Consider the following 26742-nt stretch of genomic DNA (forward strand, 5'->3'; position numbering starts at 1 on the left):
TCAGTCCTAGAGGAGATCAACCCTGACTGCTCTTTAGAAGGCCAGATCCTGAAGATGAAACTCAAATACTTTGGCCACCTAATGAGAAGGAAGGACTCCCTGGAGAAGAGCCTAATGCTGGGAACAATTGACAGCAAAAGAAGAAGGGGATGGCAGAGAACGAGGTGGCTGGATGCAGTCACTGAAGCAGTCGGCGTGAGCTTAAGTGGACTCCGGGGGATGGTGGGCAACAGGCAGGCCTGGAGGAATGTTGTCCATGGAGTCGCAATGGGTCGGACACGACTTCGCGACTAACAACAACAGGCACTTTCTTAAGTGAGTCCATGTTAGACTGTAAAGAGGGTGGGGCCATAGAATCTGTGTCCTTCCTTGAATCAGTTTCATGCTAAGAACTTATCTAGTTGTTACCGTATCAGTCTCTCAGTTGTTTTCTCATGACCAAGTTGCATTCTTATGCAGAAAATTCTGGGGTCTTTTGTGATACAATCAGGTTATCCTGAAGCATAATCCTGAGGAGCTTACAAGTTGGCCATGGCAGAGAAACCTAAGCATGGTCACACAATCAAAAGCACTGGAAGAAACTTGAAGAGTCATCTAATCCAACCTCCTCCCAATTCAGTGAACCAGCTGCTATTTGAAGGGTCCCCAAATTTTCTAGGTCAGTGGGCCATATGGAAATTTGAGAGAAGATTGTGGTCATTTTCACAAAATGGGTTGTGAGGGTGCCTAGTCACAAAACAGCTACCAGGTGGATGTGGCCAATCACAAACACTCATGTATCAGATGAGACAATGCTGAGTCTTACACAAGAGTTAGTTGCTCAGGAACCTAAGTATAAGGATCTGGAGAAAGTAACTCCTTCGAACTCAGCCAAGGATGGCGGGATGCCAAACTCTGTTTGGCAAAAGGAGTATTTTTAAAAAATCAAAAGGAATGAAGCAACCATCAGGCAGTGCAGAGAACCTCGTAAAGGCCATGAGGAATATCGATGGGCATGCTGGTGCTAATAAATCGATAAAAAAATAAATAGAGCCACCACAGTGGTACACCATCTTTGACAGGTGGCCATGAAACCTTTGCTAACAACCTCTAACAAAGGAATGTTCTGGAACTTTGTCCAGCTGGATCAGACCAAAGTTCCATCAAACCCATCCTACCTCTTTCCTCAGTAGCAAACCTGGTGTCACCAGAAATGCATGCAGTGACTTCTCTGCTGATCCTGATGGCCACCATTCAGTGGCCTGCCTTCTCTGAAGATGGAGATTCCAGTCATGACTGTTCATTGCCTTGATACTTCTAAATACAATGGGTATTATGGCGAGCACCCATTGCTAGGCATATTCCACCTACTCCAGGAACAAGTCAAATCTATTTTAAATCTAGCAATGTTATTCATTCCTGATGGTTTTGAGTTTTGGGCCAACTGGGCAAATGAAAAGGACAGAACTGTTGAGGGATGAAGACCATAAGGTCAGGTACGAACAGCACCTGAACGTTGAGGAAATCTGGATTCTCCACACAAGCTTTCTAGGACTGATCCAGCCAACTAAAGTAAAACAGGCCACCAGAAAAGTTGCACAAAATATGTGATAAAAAGGGGGATGCATTCATATGAAGAGCTGAATATTCTTTACCTGTCTTTCAACTCTGACAAATTTCCCCATCATACTTTGGTCATCAGGATCTACTGTGGATGCTTTGGCTATGAATGGTTCATTTCTAAAAGAGACAGAGGAACTAGTTAAGGGATATGCAGAAGCTTTAGGATCATCATTTATTGAAGCTTGACAGGTTTACAAGCAGCACAAATCCAGCTAATGCCTCCCTATGATTCATAGGGGCAGTTTCTGGCCATTTGAAGAGGTGAATTCGAAATTCTTGTCCTCCTTTTCTGAAAGGTCTTGATTCCACTCTAAGCGTGGCTGATGCTGTAGAGGACAGGAATGCCTGACATTACTTAATTAGTCTACTCATTAGCCTGTTGTGTTTTTACAGGATCTAAGAATTCTCCCACCTCCTCCAACCCTACCTACTCTACAGTGTCCCCTCCTTCACATGATAGTTTGGTTCTCAGATGCTGCCTGAGGAATCTCACTTCTGTACTGCAACAGTTCTGGGATATCTGCAACTCCTCAGAATCCAAATGAGCCAAAACAGCTAGCTGGGAATGCTGCATGTTGAGGGAGCTGGGCTTCAGCTCCACACTGACTGGCTTCTTACCACACCTGATGCTGGTCTAGAGCTAAGCTGGTGCTCATCAGACCAGGATTTTGAAGGCCAAGTGTCTTCCAAGTAAGATTGGCCTAGATGCTTCTCTGGACCTTCTCTGGACTCTGGTGTTCATGGGAATCATTTTGTGCCAGTGTGAGTAACATGTAGTGCAACTCTAGAGCTGTTGCTGAAAATGGTTCCCTGGAAAGCCCATCATCCCAGGTAACGTGGTTTATATCACTGTTAGCAATGACTTGGATGTTGTCCCCTGTGAGGACACACTCATGTCATGTTCAGCGCTGGCATCCCATGGTCGGCATTTTGTGGACTTGGCCACATTGCCCCTAACGGACCAAAGATGGTGGTGAGAGAATGGAAATGTGCAATCCAACCAGTTACATGCAGAATAACTTCACCTTGGAGATTGTTGCGAAGGGTAAGAGAATGTTCCTCCCTTTAGGGATTTCTTATGCTTGGGAGTGGATGGAGCTCCAGGTGCAAAAACCATATCTATTCTGAAAAGATAATGATAGGACACTGTGAGAGGACTATGATTCATTCATTGATTCCTCATCCTTCCCAGTCCCAAGGGCTTACCTTTCTAAATCATCCTATGAATCAGTCTTTGGTCACAAGGTGGGCTTTAGAGCTTATAAAAGGCATCAATCAACAGCTAATCAGATCAGCTCCTATTCGGCCTCCAGGATATCATCCATGTTCCCCACCAGCCCCCAGTGACAACTTCTCTACAATAATTAATCTGGTGTCCTGCAAGCAGGAACCGTCAGAGCTTTGCAGGAAGAACCTAGCTCAGATCTCATATTTGCCTTGAGCCCCTTAGGAAGCTTTGGACAAGTCAGGGAAAATCAGAGGTCGTCTCTCAAGTAAGCTGGAAAGGTTCTCAGATGCAGTCGCTGCGTTCTGAGGGGTTTGCACATGGACTTTTGCTGTATCTCTAGCGCACTTCGAATGCCCGCCTGCCTTATGCTCTTTCCAGCTGTTTGCAGTGACAAAAGAAAGCTTGCCCGTCCTGTAGGGCTGTGATAAAGACAAGGGGCAGTGCAATCTAATAGGGCTGCCCATGCAGTCATCCTATGGGAGACGGGAAGAGCAGGGCAGCAAGGACAGGCCGTGTGCCTCGCTCCCTCTCCACACCACGTAACAGCCAATTTCAGCCATCTCACGGTGTTCCCCCAGCTTGTGAGGAGAGACAGCAGAGGTGCCACCAGGATCCTTCATCACTTGGTGGTGCTTTGCTCCTCCCTCCCTCCTCCCTGAAACCATCTTGAGATTTTTAAAATAGAGGACAGCATAGAAAACCTTAAATAAACAAGCAAACAATTCCCCAGCACTGGCTCCAAAGTCCTTCTTCCAGCACATGGAAAATTATTCCAGCGGCAAGGGTGGAGGGAGAGCACTCCCAAGTTGGAGGCCTCAGAGTGCTTTTTCCTAGAACAAAGTAGGGATTCCAAGTTTTACTGTGGCCATCTGGACGGCATCTAGCAGCCACAGAACTGTGCCCTTCATGCATAGGAAGTTGTGTTAAACTGCACCATGCAACCTAGTTTTGTTGATATGGACTGGCAGCTGCTCTCCAAGGTTTTGGGCAGGATTGAAGCTAGGACCTTCTTCACGGAAAGAATGGGCTCCATCATGGAATTATTGCCCCTCCAAATGCTGCTGAGGTGAGCTAGGCCAATGTGGCCTCTGATGATGCTGAAAGCATCACCAACATCCAGTCTTGGTGGTGTGGGATGCCTTTGCTGCTGTATGGTTGTAGCTTCCCCAGTATCTGCTGGAAGTGACTCTGACTGGCCGTCTTCTCCAGGATGAGCATCCTTGAGCTCAAGAGCTACACAGCTTGAGCATTGCTAGTAGCCTCTTACCTCGTTTGAAGGTATTTGATTCTGGAAAGCATGTCAAGGTGCCCTGCTGAATATTGCTCTATCACATCCTTGACATCATAAGGCCGCAAAGTCTCCTTGAATCTTTTCTTATAAAGGCGAAACTGTAGTATTCTGTGACAAGGAGAGGACATTGATTGGTAGGGCTTCCCATTTGCAATGATGCAATAATTTATTGCAACAAATAAATTAATATTGCAATGATGCAATAATGTATGGCAATAAATAAGTATTGCAATAATGTATTGCATCAAATAAACTATTATCACTATAATGCAATAAAGTATTGCATCAAATAAATTATTTGATTTATTATTGCTATAATACAATAATTTATTGCAACAAATAAATTATTATCGCTATAATGCAATAATTTATTGCAATAAATTATCGCAATAATAATAATTTATTTGCAATGAATTTGCAATAATTTATTTGGGTATTTTTATCCCATCCAGAGATGTGTCCTAATTGGAGGGGATAAAAATACCCAAATAAATAAAAAAATAAAATAAATAATGGATCATTATTTGACAAGAGGCCCAATCTGGACTGGGACTGCAGTGGGAGAGAGACTTAAAGCCGCTGTGTCCTCCCATACCTTCGGGGTCAGATAAGGACCTCTGGGTCAAATAGAAAAGAGTCCTTGCAGCATAAGGATGGTCAAATCTGTCAGTTTCACTGTCTCCCGCATTGTGTAACTTTCAAGCTCTTTCCATGCCAAATAGATGTCATGTGTGAATGTCGGTCAATCCTTATCAAACAAACCAACAAAATATTTTTCTCCATTTACACTGGCCAAATTCAACAGGTATAGCTGCTCTTTGCATGGGGAGGACTGTGTTGTACCTGCCTGCCATACAGCTGTTAATGAGAAGGAGCCTGTTGGGAAAACCCAACTGAGCAGCTCAACTTTGGTGGGCTGCCCAGACCTTTAATGGCAAAGCAATCAAAGTGCTGGCCTAAATCAGCATGCATATATATATATATATATATATATATATATATATATATATCAGTTTCTCTTACATTTGAATGATTGAAACTTTTCCATTCCAAGTATAAAATTATTTCTGAATTTGGATACATTCTTATTTAAAAGAAGAACTAAAGATAAATTCTTACCCATCTTTTAGTTCTTAAAATCAGCATGTAAATTATGCATCACAGGTAATGCGTGGATAGTTTTCATCAAACAATAATACAGTTGGAATAGGAATATGGGAACTTTGGCCCTGATCTTGAAGAACTACTACCCCCATCATCCCTCACCACTGGCTAGGCTGGTTAAGCCTGACTTGATAGGAATTGCAGCATTTAAACATCTGGAGAGCTATAGGGTCTCCAATATTGCAAACATAGATCATAGAAACAGAGAGAGTCAGAAGGGTCCTCCCAGGCCATTTAGTCTGACCTCCGATTCCAGCCGGTTCTGCTAATGACATGCCTCCCATGTGCATCTTGATTCAGGGTGCAGAATATTTGAAGCTGCTATGTTATGTTATGTTATGTTCTTGTATCCTCCCCTTTGCAATGTCTTAGGGTGGCAGCACAGTGAAATAAATATAAATGTAAATAATATAAGTATAAATATAAATAATATAAGTATAAATTTATATACATTCTGAGACAAAAACTACTGGCCCTTCCAATTCAGCAGTGGCCTCTCCAGGGTCTCAGATGAAGTTTTTATCCTGCCACTAGGGACTGAACCTGGGATTTTATCCTGCCACTATGGAATGAACTCTGCCTTGGAGGTGTGCATTGCCAGCATGGAAGATCTCCACGTGTGATGCTCTATTGAGAAAAGCTCTCTCGTGGTGGCAAATTATCACTTGATGTTGCACTGATGTCATGCATCAGGCCATATTTTAGCAAGCAGGGCCTTGAATTTAAAGCCGACTGGAAAACAGAAAGAGCCATACCCACGGACCATACCTGACAGCTCGTATGACCACCTTGAGTGTGGGGATCATGTCTTCAATTAGGAGCTCGTTGCTGTACCCTCGGTCTTCTGCCAGAGGATCCCCAGTTCCAGCATCTTAATGGAGGGCCAAGCATCCCCATGAACAAAAACCAGATGCAAAAGGATCAGAACAATACGATGTTGCTGCAGCTTTGCCCGCTAGCATCTCCCCATCTTGCTAACATTCAATAAAACCATCTGAGTCAGTTTGCCATTTACTTGAACAAAGGTACCCATGTAGACTTGCAGGAGAGCTCTTTCTCAAAGCAAAGTCTCATCTGTGTAGATCATTCTTACGCACATGCGCAATATCAAAGTGCATTTTGTCAGCTGCAATGTGGAATTGTGTAGCACCTCTTCAGAGCCGGAGCTGAAGCGATGACAGCCACAAGAAGCAGGAAAGTTGCTAAAGAGATGGGAGCATGACTAAAGAATGAGGTGAAGTTCTGTTGAGCCTTCCTGCTCCTTGTGCAGTAGAGTCGCAATAGCAGAGAGGTGGGAAGCAGCAGCAGATCAGGCAAGGAAAGGATTAATCCCATGCCACGGATGCACAGAAATGGCCTTGTTTAGGTACAGACGGCACATGCCCAGAAGCTTGCAAACAGTGGCAAACCTAACATCAAATTCATAAGCCGCCATTATGAATGAGCAAGGTTCAGCCAGGAGATGAAGAAATTATTAAATCTGGCAGCTTCATGAAAGCACAAGTCCAAAATGTTTAGCCCTCCATCTACATAGAAGTCATTAACTTGACACTCTGGATTGCTCTATCTGTTGTACCATCCCATCCGTTGTAACCCCTTTCCCATCAAACACTCTCTAATTAGCTAGAATGAATGCATATAGTCATGGTTGGGTTATTCAGTCGTCACCATTACGTGCATCTCAAGGATACAGCAAACTGAAGAAGTCGCAGGTGTACTTCTGAACTGCCCTCCTTATTGATTTGCTTTGAGGCCTCCTTCCTCCCAGACAGTGGCACTCAAGCTGGTTTACATTCATAAGTAAGTAAACAAATAAATACAACCTGATTCAAACGACTATTAAACAAATGTCTCAAAAGCACTACTTATTTATTATTTTCAAATTTATATGCCACTTAATAGTCTGACAGGACTCTCTAAGCAGCTAACATGATCAATATATGGCTCACAATTAAAAGCATAGCAGTAAGACTCAACACAGCACCCATCCAATTCTGTTGAGCAGGAGTTTAAATAAGCTCACTAGCAAATGGCATATATTCCAATGGAACTAACCTGGAGCCAAATGAAGCCGACATGGCGCACAGCCCAATGCAACTGCCCATTGCCCTCTTATCTATTATATGTATATCCCACTCTTTTGCCTTTCAAGGAACTCAAGGCAGCTTACATCATTCTTTTCCTCTCAATCTTCTCCTCACAACAGACCTGGGACGTGGGTTAGACTGAGAGTCTGTGACTGGCCCAAAGTCATCCAGTGAGTTCCACGGTTGAGAACAGGGACTAGAACCCAGATCTCCTGCATCCCAGTCCTGCACTCTTAACCACCACACCACACTGGCTCTCTGCGGACACCAGTAAGCCGTATGTATTCCAAACAGATTAACCTGGGGTTAAAGTGACGCAGCTTAAACCTGAGCCTTAAGGCCAAACAGGCCGTTTGGATCTCTATGGCTCCAGAATTTGGGTGAGGAATTGTTCTGAATTCACGCATTAATTGCCTGTCCTCTGCTTTTGTGGGAGATAACACATTGCAGTGTGTTTTTCACATTCTCAAGCACAGTTGGAAATGGAGGAGAATTAGAACCACAGAACTTGGGGAGCTCTTTCAGTCCCTATACCCCCTACTTGATGAAGGAACTAGAGTAGCACCTCCACAGTGAATGGGCTGTCTAATCTGTACCTGAAGACATCCTGTGATGGAGTGTGAACCACCCCTCAAGGCAATTGTTTCCATTGCCCTTCTGCTCTTGCTGTGATTAAATTTCCTCTCAGGTTCAACTAAAATCTTCATTCCTTTGACCTAAGCCCAGGAAATCTTGTCCTGCCCTCTGGGGCAGTGAAGAACCAGATTTTCCCCCTTCTTGCTCTATGGTTTATCCATCGAGTGCAGTGTGATTTCCTAAATAAACACATTATCTTTCATTGCAATGGCTCAACATCCCAAGAAGGTATTGCATTGTGAACTGTTGTGTTTGATGGTTTGATAGTGTTGCTGACCCCTTTGAAATGGGCATGAGGGTAAAGCTGGTATTTGATCCTGAAGTGTAGAATTAGATTGCAAATGTGAATTCCAAGTTTCATTCCAGCAAGTTCAATGGAGTGATTGTGTTACAAACAAGCAAATGGAAGGTTGACCTGGCCAGCAGGGCTACCAAAGCCATCACATGGTGGAATCAACAAGTAAGCGTTGGCTGTTTTGAAAGCAAATCGAAACAAAAATGAGCATGTCTGAATAGGAAAGCCTGAAAACTAAACAGTTTGAAGGAGGATATCAAAGCTTTGCCCAGTTAAGTAAAAATAATAATGGAACATTTGATTCAATACTAGTCAAAGTGTCAGAAGGAGTCCCAGAAAATAAGAAATGGGGAGCTTTCATATCATAGTCTAATGAAGTTAAAAATCAAATCAATATAAAGATTTACCTTCCGAGCTCTGCCAGAATGCATAAGCTTTCATTCGGAATGCAGTGCGAAAACGCTCTCTATTATTCAAGACAACACTCTTAGGTTCTTTAGAAGGACTTTCTTCAATTGCATCTACATTCAGAGGGGTAAATAGCTTTCCTTTAGTATTGGTACCACGAACCCGATCCAAGAGACCCAGCTTTTGGCTAAAAAAATAAGGAAAAGGGATCATTTTTCCCCCTCATTTCAATGTGGAGATGTATTTCAAGGTGTTCCCATAGCATTATATTCCAAGCAAACAAAAACATGAAGGTGCTACCAAGGACAAAATAACAGCTGATGATTTCTATGCACACAACATACCACTGAGCAAGGTTTTGGCAGACCTCCAAATAAGATACCCATCATTACTTTCTCTCTTTGACCACCATTATCACTCCTCACCTTACTGAGAAATTTCAATATGCAATTTAATCCCACAAATTTATCAGCTGAACTTGCATCCTCAGTATTTTCTTGTGTTCCGTATTCTTCCCTGCAAGCAATGCTTGATTTGCTAGACTAAAGCAACCAGCAGAGTTATCCCACCAAGTTGATTAACCCATTGATTGCCACCTTGCTGAACATCTTGTAATGGGAGGGTTACCGTGTTAAGTGAATTCAGTAGCTCAGAAGCCTCTTCTGAAAGTGAAAGGTCACTGGTAGCAGAATGCCCCAGGCCTTTGTGGGAAATACAGAAGCAATACATGCTGAAAAACACTCCCAAATTTCCACTGGAAAAAAAAAGAATGAACTGGGATACTGTTGAATTTGGACCCAACTGTAACTTGTACTGAAATACATCATCCCAAATAGGATGAAGCTGGTGTCAAAATAGAACGTCTTCTTCCTGTCAAGGACCATGGACTTGAACAGAGACCAACTTCACTCAGACCAGGGTTGGGCAACTTGTAGCCCTCCAGATACACTGGCTTGGAGATCTGACACTCCCTCACCATTGGGTATGAGGGTTAGGATTGGTGTGGGGGGGGGGGCAAAAATATCTGGAAGGCCACTAGTTGCACATGCTTGACCTAAGATGTAGGTCTGTGAACCCAGGCCCTGAAGCTAGGGATAGGAGAACTTGGATAGGAGAACTTGACCCAGTTGTATTTGACGGACTTTCAGCATCTTGCCAACATGAGATCCAAACTCAGGTTGAGTTCGGAAGGTGTATGGTTTAGCTTGTAAAGTGGCCCGTGAGTTACATACATGGAGGGGGAATTTCTGTGAATTCCAACTGCAGTTTGCTTAAATTCCAGGCGCAACTGGCATGAATTGCACAAATTGTGGCTGGAATTTATGCAGATTTAAAAAATGCCAAATACGGTCTGCCTTGTGTTGCTCTTCTCCCATTAGACAGAGTCAGCACCAGTGCTGGGTTGGCGGGCCAGAATCCAGTGGGTGGACTGAGCTAGGACAATCTAACTCCCCAGGTGGATTCCTTGCACATCCCTTTCCAAAGATTCTTTTGAGCATAAAAGGAGATAGTTATGTATGATATGACTGTTAGGCATAATGAAATGTAGGGATTGGCCAGGCTTCATAAAATACTAAGTACCTTCAGCTCTTATTTGGTCCAAGGGGCAGTATATTTTGCCTGCTTCAGAAGGCATCTGAGAGATACCAAGACCCCACTTCAGTGCCAACACTGGTGGTAGACCTTCAGTGGGGACACAGGCATCTCAGGTCTGTACAAGACACCAGCCCGGTCCTGATACATCACCAACTGGTGGATCTAGGAGGTTCCAATAAGTGCCTAAACCACAACAAGCCCTAGTACATCAGCACACATGCTCCCTGTCTGTATCATGCTCCATGTTCATACCATTGTATGTTCTGGAGGCCTCTGTAATATGGAAAGAGACCTGGCGTGGCCCAAGAGACATTGCAAGATGTTCTTCAGCATTGCCAATCACTCACAGTGAGATCTAAACCCATAATCCAGACTGGATTCTGGGAAGTAATGGAGACGCTTCACTGACATTTCTTTCATTCAGTGCTTCACCGAATCTGTTCCAGAGAAGAACCTGGTGGTTCTTCATACTTCCAGTTCACTAACTATGGTTCAGCACTAGATTCCTTTATAAGAGAGGCATGCTTGGGGCAGGGTGGTCATACAACTACTTTACAGGGAACACATTAGATTTGGGATGGTAACCCGGATGTCAAACTGATAACTTTGATTCCTGAAAATTCAATAGCTCTTGTCCTTTCTGGTGGTAAAACAGAGATATGACCATCCAGTGATGGAGATAAGCATCAGAACATTTCCTGCATTGTGCAGAGACTTTTAAAGCACTGCATGGTGGGATTAGAGTGGAATGGAGATTTCAAACTGGCCAGTCCCATCACAGATTGTAATTGCACTTCATTTTTAATTTTTGCACTTGATTTTTCATGTCAAAAGCCTGATGACACTGGAGTGGATAGATACTGGAGTTACTTTTGGATATGGTTGGACAAGTCAGTTTACTAAGGGATGTGTGGCAACTTGAAAAATTAATATGCAAAGGATTCTATCCCCAATAGGTGGAGATCACATCATATAGAATAAAAATATAATGACTTCAGCATGTCAGGCAGTCAATGGAAGAAAATCAGAAATACATGACTTGTGCATAACGAATGCATAGAAGAAACACACAATTCCAATAAATAGTTCAAACAGTTCCTGTTATGTGTCATGTATTAGATATACCCAATCCTAAATGGGCATATCATCACATGTAGGCACGCAACCATTTCCAACAAACATGGCCTATTTGAACCTCTCCAGTTATTTCAAGAAAAATAATCATCCCTGCTTTCACTAGGAGCACGCAAGCACTCCAGAGACAGTGTTTCTTGCACAGCAATCCCATAAAACTGGGCAATATTATTATTCCTATACAGTTCAAGTAGAAGCTGAGGCCCAGGTGACCATGGATGCTTGGTGAGGTCATGGCTGAGATGAGCATGCTGACCCAAGGAGGACCCAGCTGACACATTTATATAAAACAGGAAATGATGACGCACCTGGGTGAACTGCTGAAAAACAGCCATTTGTGACAAATGTGCTTCTGTAACATGCACTAAAACTTACCCATGTCCTGACACCCTCATGCTGTACGTTCCTCTGTCACCACCGGCCAATGAAAGGTAACAGGGTGGGGGAAATCCCAGGCATGTGTTGTCAAGACATGGTGCATTTTCATTGCATGTTATCATGGGAGCAAGAGAATGTAAAATGGAGGCTCCACGCATGTTTTTATGCTTGTGTTGCCCCCAGCCATTACCCCAAGAACATCTTTTACCGAGCTATCATATTAAGATAACAAACCATGTTTTGTCATGAGAAGGATGGGCTTCCATGCACAAAAGGTGGAAACTGCAGAGCTTCCACTTTGGAACAAAGCACCGTCCCCGGTCATATCAGAACTTGGGAAACTACACTTGTCCTAACTGTGCTTAGTTCAACAAGGCTATCAAACCACCATTTGATCTGGGTTGTTTTAACCCACTAATATTAGGAAAAACCACAGTTTCCCAACTTTGGCTGTAACAGGGAATGGTGCTTCAGTCAAAAATAAAAAGGGAACTTTCCTTCTCCCCTTCAGGTGCACAAATTAAGCCAAGAGGGTCAAGCATAAGAGCTCAAGGTTTGTGCTGGCTTTCTCCTATAATGACCCACCATTGCCTGACCCTGGCCTTTAAGTTTCACTGTCCTTTATCACAGAGGTTACATGGTCTTTGGTGACTCTTCAGATGGTACCTGAATATTATTGAATATCTGAGAGGTAATGGGTAGGGATTGGAGGCCTAGTTCTTGTCGAGGCCTCCCAAGTGTAAGCCCAGCTGATTTGGAATAAGCTTTTAGATCTACTCATGCAGCAGCCAAACACACATCTTTTTTCAGCATGCAAACCAGACAATCCCTGATTCATTGTCTGATTCCAAAGTTCATTAACAAATAACAGCTGGGTGAGGAAAAAAAAGTAAATGGAAGCATTAAGCCCAACGGCCGAGCAAAGCATGCCTCTTCCCTCGGTTTCTCAGACCACCTGTTTTGGCGCACCGGAACGAAGGAGCAGTATAACCGAGCAAAGTATAGCAGTTACATCTCCTCAGATGTATTTTGCAGCATTAAGCCTGGAAACACAAGAGAACCATGCGTGTTCTGATCTTTTTACTACACTAGCGAGATGTAGTTTACTAACATGGCTGACATCAGCTGCACACATTCATTTGTGGTGAGCTTGGCTGATATATATATATACGACAGAGCTTTACAATGATCCAGGAGGCCAGGACAACCTCTAAATTCACCATGACCCAAAATAATGCAACTCATAGTGTGTTTGCCTATCCCACCAGAACTGCTTTGCTGGAATGCATGGAAAAGGTATGAATGGAAGACTGAGAGGCAAGGGAAGTGAATGTGCTGCACTTGGGTCTCACAACTTTTACATCGGAGAGAAAGCCTCAGAAGCCCCTTCTGCATTGAATCTACAGGGGTCTACTGGAGTCTATGACCTCTGAGCTTGTAGAATTGCTATAGTATCTACAGGAGCAGTGCTCTCTCTCAGGATGCAAGGAAGGAAGGCCTCCAGAAGACTTCACCTCTCCTTCCTTGCATTACAACTCATGGGTAAAGGAAGAAAAGTTGGATCACCACAAACTGGGGTGTGGGGGCTCTGAATGGAAAAGTGAGCTGGAGGCAAGGGGAACGGTGGAGGCAGCAAGAGCTGGGCCTGGGAGAAAGGGGCAGAACAGAGTAGTAAGCCCAAGGGATGCGCAGTTCTCATCTCCAAATTTGCACAAATATTTCAAGCAATTCATGGATGCCTGAACCAAACTGGGTAAGAAATGTGTCGAAGGTCCCTTGCACTCCAATGGAATGAGTCTTCCAGCATTGCATATCCTTAGGAAGAAGTCGCAGCCAAGAGAAAGGACAACGAAACACCTGCTGCCATTAGGTGGGATGATAAAGGAGGGTGGAAACAATGCAAGCTGGGAAGCCACACAATTGTGTGAACCCCAAAACCAGGTAAGAAACCATACCATGCGGTAACCACATAGCATAGTTTAGAGTTATGTGTAGACCCAGCCGTGCATTTATATGGAAGTAAATACCATTGAACTGAATGGGACATACTTCAGACTAAACATGTTCAGGATTGCACAGTAAGTAGGATGCAGTCTTGGACATGATTCCCCACCAAGCCATCTCTCTGTAGCCCCAGTTGGCTTTTGCCCTGCATCATTTCCTGTACTGGTGTCTCCAAGACACCGTGCTGCTCAACATGGAGCAGAAATGGTGCCCTCCCCTCCCCCCAGGGTGTCCAGTGCTACTCAAAACCAGTTAAGTTGTTCCAAGCCATCAGTGATGGGACGGTATATAAAAGTTTTAAACAAACAAACAATAAATAAGATGAAGCAGAGAATCCTGCAAAGACCTCTTGCCCCTTCCCTGGCAGTCAAACACAATAACAATTAACACATTAGATAATGAGTAATTTGCTGCTTTATCGTCATGACCCAAATCAGCTATCTGAAGCACTAAAGTGTGTGCGTGTGCAGGTGTGTCTCTGTCTCCCAATGATACCTGTACTTATAAAAAAGAATGTATGAAGAGGAAGTTTGGTTTCAGAGGGAAAAAACCCTCAGAGGAAGAGATTCAGATTCAGAGGGGGATTGTATGCAAAAGAGATCATTGGGCGACCCTGAACCTTTACTTTGGCAAGTGCCATTTTTCTCCAGTGATGTGAAAAGCAGCACCTCTTAAAAGAACTTCCCATACAGGGGACTGAAAGCTCCTTAAGGCGCAATAAATTTGTAAGGCGCTGTGGTTTTTGAATACCAAGCAGTGAGCAGGCCATATCGTCCTACCCCTATCCATCCTTCCCTCACCTGATGTCAGGGGGGACCATGCACCCACCAGAACCTGGCCACAGGGATCATGCAAAAGGCAGGTGCATCCTGTGAAGATGACTGCAGAGTCAAGATGCTTCAGATGCACGCCAAAAAGCCAGCAACGGGGGGCGAGCCATCCCTTCTGTGTTGCCTTGTTCCAGGCGCAGCCACTCCTATTCACTCAGACTTTTTCTGCAAGCAAGCCCAACTCTATTTGCAGGAAGCACCACCTAAGGATGGGCTTTGGTACTCCTTTGTACGCAGGAGCTGCCAGTGGGCCTGCTCCTCCTTTGATGAGGATTTTGCTGCCTGCAGTGGCTTGGGGCAAAAGTATAACCGGCTGGGCAAGTCTCTCTAGGGTCAGGCACACTCCGAGAAAGCTGGCCGCAGCGGCATAGTTAGGCCATTTCAGAACGAGTTTAATGAAAAGGGCAGGCACTCTGGCAAAGGACTGTATAGTGATTACAATGTCTGGATGGCGTGCATTGAGGCAGGGCAAGAAAGTGAAAGAGGCTGACCCAACATGCTCCGGAACCCTAAGACCGCCAGCATCAGAATTTGGGGGCAATCGTTTTGATTTCATGCTGCAGACCAGTGTTCACAGTTTTCTTCTCCACCCCGAAGCAGGTCTTTGGTAAACCAGATGGATCCTCATTGCCCAGCCCAGCCCAGGACGCTTTGCAATGCAGCAACACTTGTTCACACACTTCCCCAGCTACTGAGGACTTGGATCCGCTCTGCCGCCACTCACAGCATGCAAAATATACCAACAGCCATCTCAGGGGGAGGGAAAAGTCACCCATTTGCCCGGACAATGGGGTGACTCCTTCTCTCCCCGTGCTGCATTGCAGCCCACAGCTTCCTCCTCTTGTGGCTGCAAGGACTTCAACGAGTCCCAGCAAAACCTAACTGAGAGGCAGACTCTGGCTTTGCACTGGGGAGGGGAGCTATTCTGCACCCCACATCTTCTCCTCCCTCCTCCCATAAGTGTGGCTCTGTGTCAGCCACTGTGTGTGTTTTGCTGGGACACGTGTTGCTTGGCCCCAGGCCATCTTGGTGATAGATGGCTTAATTTTCTGCTGGAAACAGAACTTTAAGGTTTTGCTCTGGATCGTTCTGCCCTTCCTCCTCAGTTTTGGGATCCATATAACTACTGTAGTAAAAATTATCAAATTAAAAGAAAGTGTGTGTGGGGAGATAAATATTGCAAGCAAGAACAGCATGCAGTAAATAAGAAAGATTGATTTGTTACTCAGAGGCATGTACCTAAGTTTTCGGGTGACGCTTGATCCAAAGAATGCTTCCCTACTAAACATGACATTACTGTAAAGTGAAAAAAGATTTCAACATGAGTGGTTAATGTTCATTAATGAGCATCTATGAGGATTAAAAAGGGGGAAAAAAGGAAACCGGATAATTGGAGACACGCTTTTTGACCTAGTTTCTTTTCTGTGCAACAAACGCTAAAAATACTAACATTTTCACACTTAGGTTATTCGTTATACTATTGCCATTATTCCCTAAAACCCAACCTTGTTAAACACAAATACTGATCTGCACTGATTCCGTACATCAAATATCTGGAAGTGATGCCATTTTAGAACAAGACTGCAGCAGCTTCTAAAAATGCAAAACATGCGTTGCTTTGTTCTAGCATGTGCTTTTGCAGGCAACTGGCTACTGCATCCGGTATCTCGAATCAGCATCAATCACAGTGACAACAGACGAGAGCATCTGCCTTGCATTCCTGCCCCAGAAACTTTCCGATGCAGCATGGCTAAACAATGAAGTAACAAGAGGATCCTGGGATGGGTCACATGATCCAAAAAATGATCTGCTATTGGCATCCATTTTGGCGTTCCCCTCTCTGGGTGATAACTGGTCACTGGTCTCTCCATCCCAGCTCATGCAGCACATTTCTATTTCTTTTAAAGCCCTTCTCATGATTGGTTGAGTTGCAGTTGTGAGCCCTGTTGTGTAAATTTGGGTTGGATACAAAGCTTCTGTTCCTCTAACGCAGGAAGGAGAAGCATCTGGATACTGCTAGACTGGAACTCCTATAATCTGTTCCCATGGGACCTCCAGACTAGCACTGATAGGTGTTGCAGTCCACATCTGATTGGACACATATCCCCTCATCACCACACCCACTCAAAGGGAAGGTACCTCCTCCGGCCAGAAAGGGGCCTTTCCTGACAGGGCTCAATGAAAGGAGTCCCTTGACTGAAGGAAGGAAGCTGTTGGTGCCAACTCCGTGTGATTGATCCCATACGTCTGCTGTCATATATCTGTTTATTTGGGTGTACATGCCATTGAACCTAATGGGACTTCCTTCTAAGTGGACATGTGGTTTCTTCAACTGATGTGTAGGCATGTGAAGCCACATGAATGGCCTCTACGTCATACTGCCAACACAGCCAAAATGAACTAAAACTACCCAGGATCCTGGTTAGTAACCCATGTTAGCCCTAAGTGGTGAAGATCCATTGAAATGAATAGCACTTTAGTCAGTGATGTCAACATGAGTGCTTAATGTCCAACTATGGGTCTCATTAAGTCTCATTCATTTCAATAGGTCTGCGTTACGGAGGGCTAATGCTGGACACTACCCTGTTTCCTATAGTGGCCAACCTGGTGACTATGGAAAACTTCCGAACAAGTGCACTGTACGGGCTCCAGTGGGAGAATGGCATAGAGGTTATTAAATTCCAGCAAGTGGTATAGATAATTTCCCCAGGGCAATTCACTTCCCAAAAGCCAGCATAGTCTTCTGAAGGCATGGCAAGGCTTCATGGCCTTTGGGTTGTTAGAAGGCATGCCAGAGGTGATTCCCTTGGATCTGCCTTCCCCATCCATTCGGTAGACAAGAGCTGTCTTTGCTGTGAGAACAAAACTCTTTGTGGTTAGACCCTGTGTGCATACTGACAGACTGCCATTGCAGGAGAAGAGGAGCCTTAAACAAATTACTGGTGCGAAGCATTTTCTTTTGTTTTTGTCTTGAGGAGAAAAATTGATCAGTCATTTGTCCAGGCAACACTGGAGTCCCATTGAGTGTTCCCTGGCCTATTCACGGAACCAGTATGGCCACAGAGAAGGGGAGTGTAAACTTGCTTTCGCTTGTTTATATTCTGCATGCATCACTGGGTTCAATAAAGCACAGATCATGTTTGATACCGATGAGTTCCTTTTTTCCTAAGTATTCTTGAATCTCAAGCTGGGTGCCTTTTGGATGGACCAGAACCCTGGGGTTAAAACAACAGGACAGCTGGCTTATTTGCCTGCATTACCTGCCCCCCACTCTGGTACCCCCCATGTGTGTTGGATTTCAACTCCCAATTTCCCTGGGAGGATAAGAACTGAAGAGCACCCAGTTGGAGAGGGATGGCTTATACATTGCTATAGACCAGTGGTTTTCAACTTTTTTACAGTTGGGGACTGGAAGAAATAGGAAAATTATTTCAGGGACTGCTGAGGCAGAAATAAAAAGCATTATATACATAATATAGTATTTTGTGTATTCATTTTTAAATATAGTACCAAAAAATGAAAATTATCTAAAATAACCAGAAACTGAGCAGTAAAAAGCTAACAAAAGAATAAAATATTGAAATTAAATGCAATTGAATACAACTGAAATTTTTAGAGAGCAATATGTAATTCAAATAAGGCTACTGCGAAATCTGCTGTCACTTCTTTTGATCAAATTTTACAATAGCAAAATACAAAATCAATATAAATGCTATACTATATTTACAGCAAATATGAATTCAAATACCATATTAGCAGCAGAGCAATACAAAATCAATCAAACGTACAATAATATTCATAGTGTTAAATACTGAAATACAATGAACCCCACTCATTCGAGCCACCAAACACACCAGCATAGACTGGCTGAGAAAACATTCTTAGCACAAGCCTGCCTCAGCATTTCCCTTCCCAGCAGAAAACACAGCAGAGAAAGGAAAAGGCCCAGCCTCAGTCCGTGCCCAGAGGGTAGACCCTGCATGGCAGGGCTCCCGGCTGGCTCCCATTGAGCTGCCTCTCCCATCCCCGGGGAGAAATCTGCAGCGAGAGCACAGCAAGCCCCACACTGGTCCATGGCGAGCAAGATGCCCTGTTGTGCGTGCACATGACAGTGGCTCTTTCACAGACCAGCAGGAAATGCCAGTGGACCCTTTCCCCATGTGTTGGAGTGCACAGCCCCTGCGATAGGTAGGTAGGTAGGTAGGTAGGTAGGTAGGTAGATTTCTAGCCTGCCCCATGGAGGGTTAATGTGAAGAACACAAGTACATCTACAACAAAGCTATCCTGTTAGCAGCAAAATATACTTCCTGCTATTACAGGAAAAAAGAATAGTTCATTATTTGCACTAGCTCCACAATTGTACAATATTAGTGCTTTTCAAAGGTACAGTTAAAAAGCACGCGAGGACAGCAGCATTTTTTGGAATATCCTCATGACTAAGAAGAGCCATTTGATCATCAAATCTGAAAAAATACTTCTTAGCTTTCTATCATCTAGACAGAAATAGGGAGGAAAAAACTACGCTAAAAGCTAATCAACAAATTGAAGTGGACTACATTTTGCGGCATGCTGAGAAGAGAAGAGAAGAGAAGAGAAGAGAAGAGAAGAGAGGAGAGGAGAGGAGAGGAGAGGAGAGGAGAGGAGAAGAGAAGAGAAGAACAGTTGAGGGGGCCAATAAGGCCATTGAGTCCAACCCCCATACTCTGCGGAGACCCGTCTGGCTGCAGGCCTCCACCTCTTCAGCTTAGCAAAGGTGACTTGAATGTATAGCTATGCGGGCAGCATGTCATGCCATTTGGCAACCTCCTCACCTGTTCTTAATGGATGATTTTATGGTTTAGCCTTTGGCTATTGGGCAGTATAAAAATGAAATAAATTAAAAATCATCAGACTCCATTGACTTTGACAGTTAGTTCAAAGTTGTGGTCTGTGAATAAGTTGTGGTTTATAATAACTGAACTTGAATAGGCAGGGGGTGTAGAGACAGAGGAGACCTCTAACTATGGGTTATGCAGCTGAAGCCCATTGCACTTGAACTGTGCAGGAGCAGAGGAGCTGCTGTAGAGCCACAAGTGACCTTGAGAAATCAAGGCAGGCGATTGCTGACCCAGGATGACAGCTGACACGGTTCTGAGGGGCCCTTCCTGCAAGAGCTCTCCACGCAGGCGGGGCTTTTAAGCTGAGGTCCTTTTCAGAATGCCTATTTAAACATCATTTCAATTGTTAAAACATATGATCTGGCCAGGGCAACTTCTTCTTCCTTCTCTTTCTCCTCCTATATTTTTATTTTATACTGATAATTTTAATTTTATATTTGTAAATCAATGTATTTTTTGTATTTTTGTATTTAATGGTAATTTATTATGTACTATTGTATTTCAATGTATTTTATCATGTTGTAAGCCGCCCCGAGGTTTCGGCAAGGGGCGGCATAGAAATGTTATAATAATAATAATAATAATAATAATAATAATAATAATAATAATAATATGAGATTAGTCATGAAGCTAGGAGAAAAAGGGCCTTCTCGGTGATGGCTCCCCGGATGTGAAATACCTTCGCCCAGGGAGGTCTGCCGAATGCCTACTTCAATGTTCTGTTTTTTTAAGGCAAGCTCTAACCTGATTCACTGTTGGTAATGCTACATTCGATGTTACTGTTGCTGTATTTCTTAATATAGTTTTATTTTGTTCTTTTTATTCTGGGAGCTGCCCAGATAACTTCCAGTTCTAGGATGGTGACCAATAAATAAATTTAAATAATTTATATTCAAATCTAAATAAATTTAGATCAAAATTTAAAATATAGAAGAGCCAGCTCTAAGCCCAGCCATACTTAAATACCGACAGTGCCTGATCTAAAAAACCCTCATGGCATGAAAAACATATTCTTGGCTGTTCTTACTTCAGACTAGGCATGATGGAACGTCTGATCACATTCCTTTCTTGTAGAAATCAGGAAGGCAGACATAATGGTTGCAGTCTAACCTTTCCAGCAAGAGGCTAGTTGGCTATGTATTCGGAGTATTTAGCAGAGGAAGCATCTGAATATGGGACCTCAGCTGGAATCTGAAAGGGAACTCTCTAGGAACTGCTTTACAATACGATGAGTAGCTTACGGTGGAGGTGGGTGACTCCAAAGTCATTGGCGTGATATACCCACTCCAGATCCTGGTCTAAACTTTGAAAGAGACATCCATGGTGCTGAACCTATTTCCAGGGGGGGCATGGTTAAGGACTATGGACAGCTCCTTTTAGGTTCAGACTAGAACCCAGAGTGGATACACCAACTTCCTGACTGAAGAAGCTACCAGCCTCCGCTGGAGTCAAGTCTAGACTTTGTGTAGATTCGCTTGCCTTTGGAAGAGTCTGATACAAATTAAAGAACATTTAACTTATACTAGGCTATTCACTTTACTACATTTCTCACTACAATTACTGCAAACAATGCCTAATCAGTTAGACTTCATTCAATGGCCCTCATTTTCAGTGTTATTAGTATCATTAAATCCAATTAAGTCCACTCTGATACCAGCCATCAAAGGCAGTGCTGCATATTTCACATAAAATAATCTTAATGAAATAGTCATTTCAGCAAGAAGTCAAATGCTAATCTATGATTACCCTATCCAGAAAGTCAATTTGCTCTCATTGTTACAGATCAAACAGAACAGTTAACAACAGCACAATGTATACACTAAGACTACTGAAAATAAGAGGCCCCATGAAAAGCAGTGCGGGAAAAGTCAGAATTTGCAGACTGGATTTGTATACCTTGATCTGAAAATACAACGGATGAATGAATGAATAAGTGAATGAATGGCATTAAGAAGCTGTGGACTTTCATTACGTACCTGGTGCCATCAACCTGCTCTTTCCTTTAGGAGAATTGAAAGTAGAAAGCAACAGGAGGAAAGCAAGGAGAAAGAAAGCATGTGTTAAATTCAGCAGATATCTCTGATCATTTGTCTTAAACAAGCGCACCCCTAGCAGGTCTTTCCACTTTTGTTCCTACATTGGCTTCTCCCAGGCCTGGCCAAAGCCCTGCTTCTGCCTGAGTGGAAGGACAAGACGGCACTATCTATCTTTCCCATCAGAAGCCTTGCGAAGACTGCCAGTGGTATCTTGACTCGGTACCGGAGAAGTGCCAGCATCCTCACATGCAGTTGTGCTGTCCAACATGTAGGGATGGCCAGTGGGTTGCCATTGCCACCCTCCTGGCATTTGCAGCCTGAGGCAGTCAACTCACTTCGATACATGGCAGACGGACGCCTTCCACACACACACTGAGCACAAGGCTGCCAAAGGAGGGCAATGGCAGAATAATCCTCAGAGTGCGTGGCTACAAGACACAGCCCCAGCCCTGGCTCCAAGAGCACCTAATCTGGTTCTGCACAGGCATTCAACTCCCATCTACCCCAGGAATTCAGAGAATTGTACCCTATGCACTCTGCCAATGGGAACTGGCACAAATGGTTCCTGTATGGGGGGCTCCTGTTCAAAGTCCTAACCAGCCAGCCATGCCCTTTTTGACAATACTCCATTCCAGTCCTGCTCCTGATCTCCTGTTTTTAATTTCTCAGCATTTACTGTGTTCCATGCACATGAGACATGGTTTTACTCCTCAGTGGGCTTCCTCCCCACCCAATCATGATTTCCCCCCTAAAGTTTTGGTAGGACTTCCAACCTTCCAACCTGCTAACATTTCCTGTGGTGCCATTTTGTCCACATAAAGATCTTCACTCGGAGAACTGCCATCATTACAAGTACACAGTAGTCTCTCTGCCCACCTGCTACCCAGCTGACCCTTCCCCATTGCTTTCTTCTCATGTTCTACCTGGATAAATGATCATATGGAACCCGAAAAATGGACTGTGTGTTATACTGAGAACTGCTCAAAGCAACAGACTTGCCTGAAGTATGGGAAAGATACAACTGATTCATAAAATCTCCAAGTGGCAACAAGGTCCATCCTATTGGGATTGGTAGCATAGTACCTCCAGGCAGCCTGAAGAACACAAAAGCAGGGACCACATTAGTGGACAGAAAATACATGCATCAGTGGTGCAGAACTGCTTTGAGTGTGAGGGCTGAAGCTCTTGGTAGGCAGGGCTGAAGGCAAGCGGAAGAACCAAAGGCAAAAGCAATGAGACCAGCGTTACCAAAATTATAGCTTACAGCTCCTCATGCCAATGAATCGTGTGTAAAAGAGGCTTTTTGACCATTCACAAGGTGGAAAAATGCACAGGGAACTAGGCGTCCATGAAGAATCTGCACGGAGGTGGGAATCTGTCGGATCCCTTGAGCTCAGCTCCCTGGACTCAGGTCCACTCGCAGCAGCCCTGAGCCTGAGTTTCTGGTGAGTGTGCTTGATGTTCATGGGGTGCTCGTCAGCATTGGCCCCATGCGCTTTTCAAGCGCCATCCTTCTCCCACATCAGGTGCAAGCACCATTTGTGCAGCTGCACCTGCCATGGAGGAAGGGTGCCTGTTGTACAGCCTTCATTCTGTGAGCATTCACAGACTTCCTCTTGGCTCAGCTGCATGTGCAAGATGGCCAAGCACAAGAGGATGCCCTTGAATGCTGGGGGCTGCATCCAACCCTACAGGAAACCACCAAATGAACGGTGGCTGGGAAAAGGAGGGCAGCCAGAGGAGGGGGCTGTGGCTGCTTCAGGACCCAGGGATGGCTGGACTAAGACCTGTGGCCCTGGGACTTGAGGCTCCCCCCCACCCATTTGCTTCGAGGCAAATGCTGTAGGTTAATATGTTTCTAAATTTCTGTCTAAAATCAAAATAACAGGACGAGATGCAAGAGCCCTTTTCTGGTGCTGCCTTCTACCTCCTAGACAGAAAGGCCCTGTCTTCCACCCAGAATAGCAGTGTGAGATTTTAGGGCTCTCTGGTGTCTGGTGGGAGAGATACGTAGCTATCTTTGAGGCACAAGATGCTGACTTGGCTATTGAAGCACAAACTCTGCTCATGTGGCTGGAAGTGATGCAGTAGCACAGAGTTGGATCTTCCTCGAATGCTCTTTGGAAAGATGCGGCATCATGAACAGTACCATCCTCTAGTGTGCTGGAGAAGCAAAGCATGGCATCTATCCAGAGCAAGGAGGAGAATCGGTGAATGTTGTTTCTGCCCCAAAATGCACCCACTCCCTCAAGAGGAGGAGGGCAGTGTCTCCCCATCCTCCATCACCAGACATCTTTTCCCAGATTTGCTAAAATGCTCCAAGTGGAAAACTTTTGCAGAGAAAGCTTTTTTCATTTCCCAGAAAACTTAGAACTGCATGGAAAACCTGTTAAGTTATCAGTGGAGACCTTTGGTCCAGCCCTACTTTTGCAAGTTTTTCTGGGGGGAAAAAATGGAAAGGCTTCTAGTCTGTTCCTGTATGTCATGAAAAGATGTGTGAAATGTAAACAGCTCCTCCGCATTTCCTCTGCCAAAAGATCTGAGAGCAGGCAACCCCTGTGGCTTTCAAAGGGCCTAAGAACTGTGTGTACTTCAAACTGTGTGTGATGAGCAGACCGACCTGTATGAGTTCGGCTGCAGGCTTTCTTCTTTTCTCAAAGTGCTTTTGGCGATGTTGCTCCTGTACTTTCAGAGCCAGTCCTGATCCCAAAATACCCTGAAAGCAAAGTTGAGGAAAAATGCTTCAAACAGCATATATTTTATATCTGCCTGCCTGTATTTATCAAAATCAAATGTATATGCCAGGAAAATTACAATCATGCAAAAACAAAAGCAATACAGGAACAAGGGAAACAACACTGAAAAGACCAACAGAAGGAAACATGAAAGCATTAAAGACATTTCAGGGGCAATCCTATGCATGTTTAGCCAAAATACAATGCCTGGTATGTTCCACAAACCATAAGGCAGAGCACCATGGAAGGACTATGCTAAAGCTGGTGGAGGACAAGATAAAGAAGGTTCTTTCCTTGGTAGATACCCAGAGCATCATTGTGAGTAGCAGCACCCACAACAGAGCCTCCAATGTTTACCTGAGCAGTTGGGCAGAAATATGTGGGTCACTGCTGAAACTTTCAGAGTGAAAGCAAATGGGAGAAGGTTTCTCCATGGTTCTTTGCCCTGAATGTGGAAAAGAAGGGGCTTGGTTTGTTCTAGCTAGGGAGGGGAGCAAGAATCAAGGGTGGTGTGTGATTGGAAGTTTGGATTGGTCATGATGCTGCCTATCCAAGGTGGGAAGTGCTCCAGCTGCATTCACTTAGACTTCATCTCATCTGTGGTGCACAAGCAATCTGCTCCTTGACTTTTGTGATGGATTTCTCCAAACCATACCACCCAGAAACAGATGCAGATGAGAAACATTTTGCATTTGGAACTCTGTTCAGTTCTGAACTTGCAATGCATTCTGTGCAATTGAAAAAACTACATCAAAATTTTGCAGATTTATGAAGTGTGCAAACAAGGCACACATTCCAAAAATGTGTTTAAAATGCTGTTTTGTCAGTGGGGGATTCCATCCATAAAATGCATGCCAGTTGCAAACTGCAGGCAAACATGCAAATCTTTTTCTTAATATGAACATAAAATCTGTATGAAATGAACTCCAAAAAACAAAACAAAACAAAACAAAGCCTACATCAGCTCCAAACAGACTTGGAGATGGGAAAAAGAAGGAATTGGTTGAAATGAACTTGCAAGGTCTGTCCATGACTACACAAAGCACAGTTTCAAAGGATGCTCAATCCAGACTTCTCTTCTACTCTCTCTCCAGATATGCATTTTAGTTTTCCAGGCAGGTGCTCTGTGGGCATTTGGCGATATTTGAATGAGACACTCAAAAAACCTAGTGCCTTTCAGGGTAATTGCCCTTCCCTAATTCCAGCCACTCTCATATATCATATATCTTGAGGTCATCAACAGAACTTACTGCTGGGAGGGCAAAAAATGACACTCCAATGAGAGAGAACGTCGCTGCTATGAGGCGTCCCTCCCATGTTTTGGGGGTTTTGTCACCATAGCCAATAGTTGCTAGTGTAATCTGTGGGGAGAAAGTTTGGGACAGTCTGTTAGAAAGACAAAGCACATTATCAAAGCAAAATATTTCTTGTACATTTCATTTCCACGATTCCAATTCCAGTTGCTCCATCTCTGAACTTTGGACCTCATCTTCTCTGAGAGCCTGCAGAAATATTTCCCACATGAACCCCAGCGATGTAACGGTCATGCTTTTGTAAGGTTTTCAATTTGTTTAGAAGATGTTGCAGGAGACATATTTTGCAAATTTGTACTCTTTTTTAAGAGATTGAAATTTCCTCCTTTCTTATTCCACAGTGTAACCCAAGGTAATACAGGTAACATCAAAATGATAAAACAACCATTCTAAAATCTAGAAAGGTTCCAGAATGCTCAGATGAATGATCTAAAACCAATCTCATCCAATGTGGTCACTGTAGACACTTACCAGTCCCCACCAAAGGGCATCAGCATAGGTCTCAAATTCTTTTGTCTCCTTCCCTTCTTCATTCTTTTCAGGCACGTCCTTCTCCACCAGGTAAACCAAGAAGGAGGAGAGGATCAGTGTCAGGAACCCAATGTACCAGGCAGTGATGAGTTCCTAGCAGGGAAACAGGGTAACTGCTATAAACAGAAGTGAAATATTTGACTCCTGGCCTTTGACCATGAAACTCCTAGTTCAGATCAGGCTTCAGAGTCCCTGATCACTGGAAGGAGGGACAATAGCTCAGTGACTGAGCAAATGCCTTGCATGCAAAAGGATCCGGGTTCAATCCCAAGCATCTCCAGATAGGGCTAGGAAAGAACCTTGCCTGAAGCCCTGGAGAAGAGTTATCAGTCAGTGCTGAAAGTGGATGGATGTCCAACTCTGTGGAAGGCAACTTCCTATTTTTCTGAAGTTTTCCTAGTTTCAGTCTGGTATCACTCACTTGTGTCAGGATCTGGGCCAGAATTGCTACTTCTGGGATTCCCTCTAGAACTGCATTGCTATGCATCCCGTTCTCCTTCCCAAGCCCTTGGTTCCCTCCAGGGTGGTGGCAGTCCACTGGGAGGGCCACACTCCCAGGAAGAGCCCAAAAATGCGGGCAGCCCATAGCAATGGACC

General features: G+C 44.1%; 1 protein-coding gene across 1 annotated transcript in view; it reads right to left on the minus strand.

The window, feature by feature from the left end:
- Positions 1–1607: 1607 nt before the first annotated feature.
- LOC123030282 (potassium voltage-gated channel subfamily KQT member 3) overlaps positions 1608–26742 on the minus strand; it is a gene marked incomplete at its 5' end in the record, with an annotated part of 29031 nt that continues 3896 nt past the window's right edge. Inside the window, 10 exons of the mRNA XM_044444086.1 lie at positions 1608–1719; positions 2628–2726; positions 4098–4229; positions 6054–6156; positions 8711–8898; positions 21507–21530; positions 22566–22660; positions 24187–24282; positions 25552–25662; positions 26086–26238. Of these exons, the coding sequence (XP_044300021.1) occupies positions 1608–1719; positions 2628–2726; positions 4098–4229; positions 6054–6156; positions 8711–8898; positions 21507–21530; positions 22566–22660; positions 24187–24282; positions 25552–25662; positions 26086–26238 (1113 nt within the window). The remainder of the gene's footprint in view (positions 1720–2627; positions 2727–4097; positions 4230–6053; positions 6157–8710; positions 8899–21506; positions 21531–22565; positions 22661–24186; positions 24283–25551; positions 25663–26085; positions 26239–26742) is intronic.

Source organism: Varanus komodoensis, unplaced genomic scaffold, assembly GCF_004798865.1.
Source record: "Varanus komodoensis strain SLA01 unplaced genomic scaffold, ASM479886v1 scaffold443, whole genome shotgun sequence".
In the NCBI taxonomy this organism is placed as follows: Eukaryota; Metazoa; Chordata; class Lepidosauria; order Squamata; family Varanidae; genus Varanus; species Varanus komodoensis.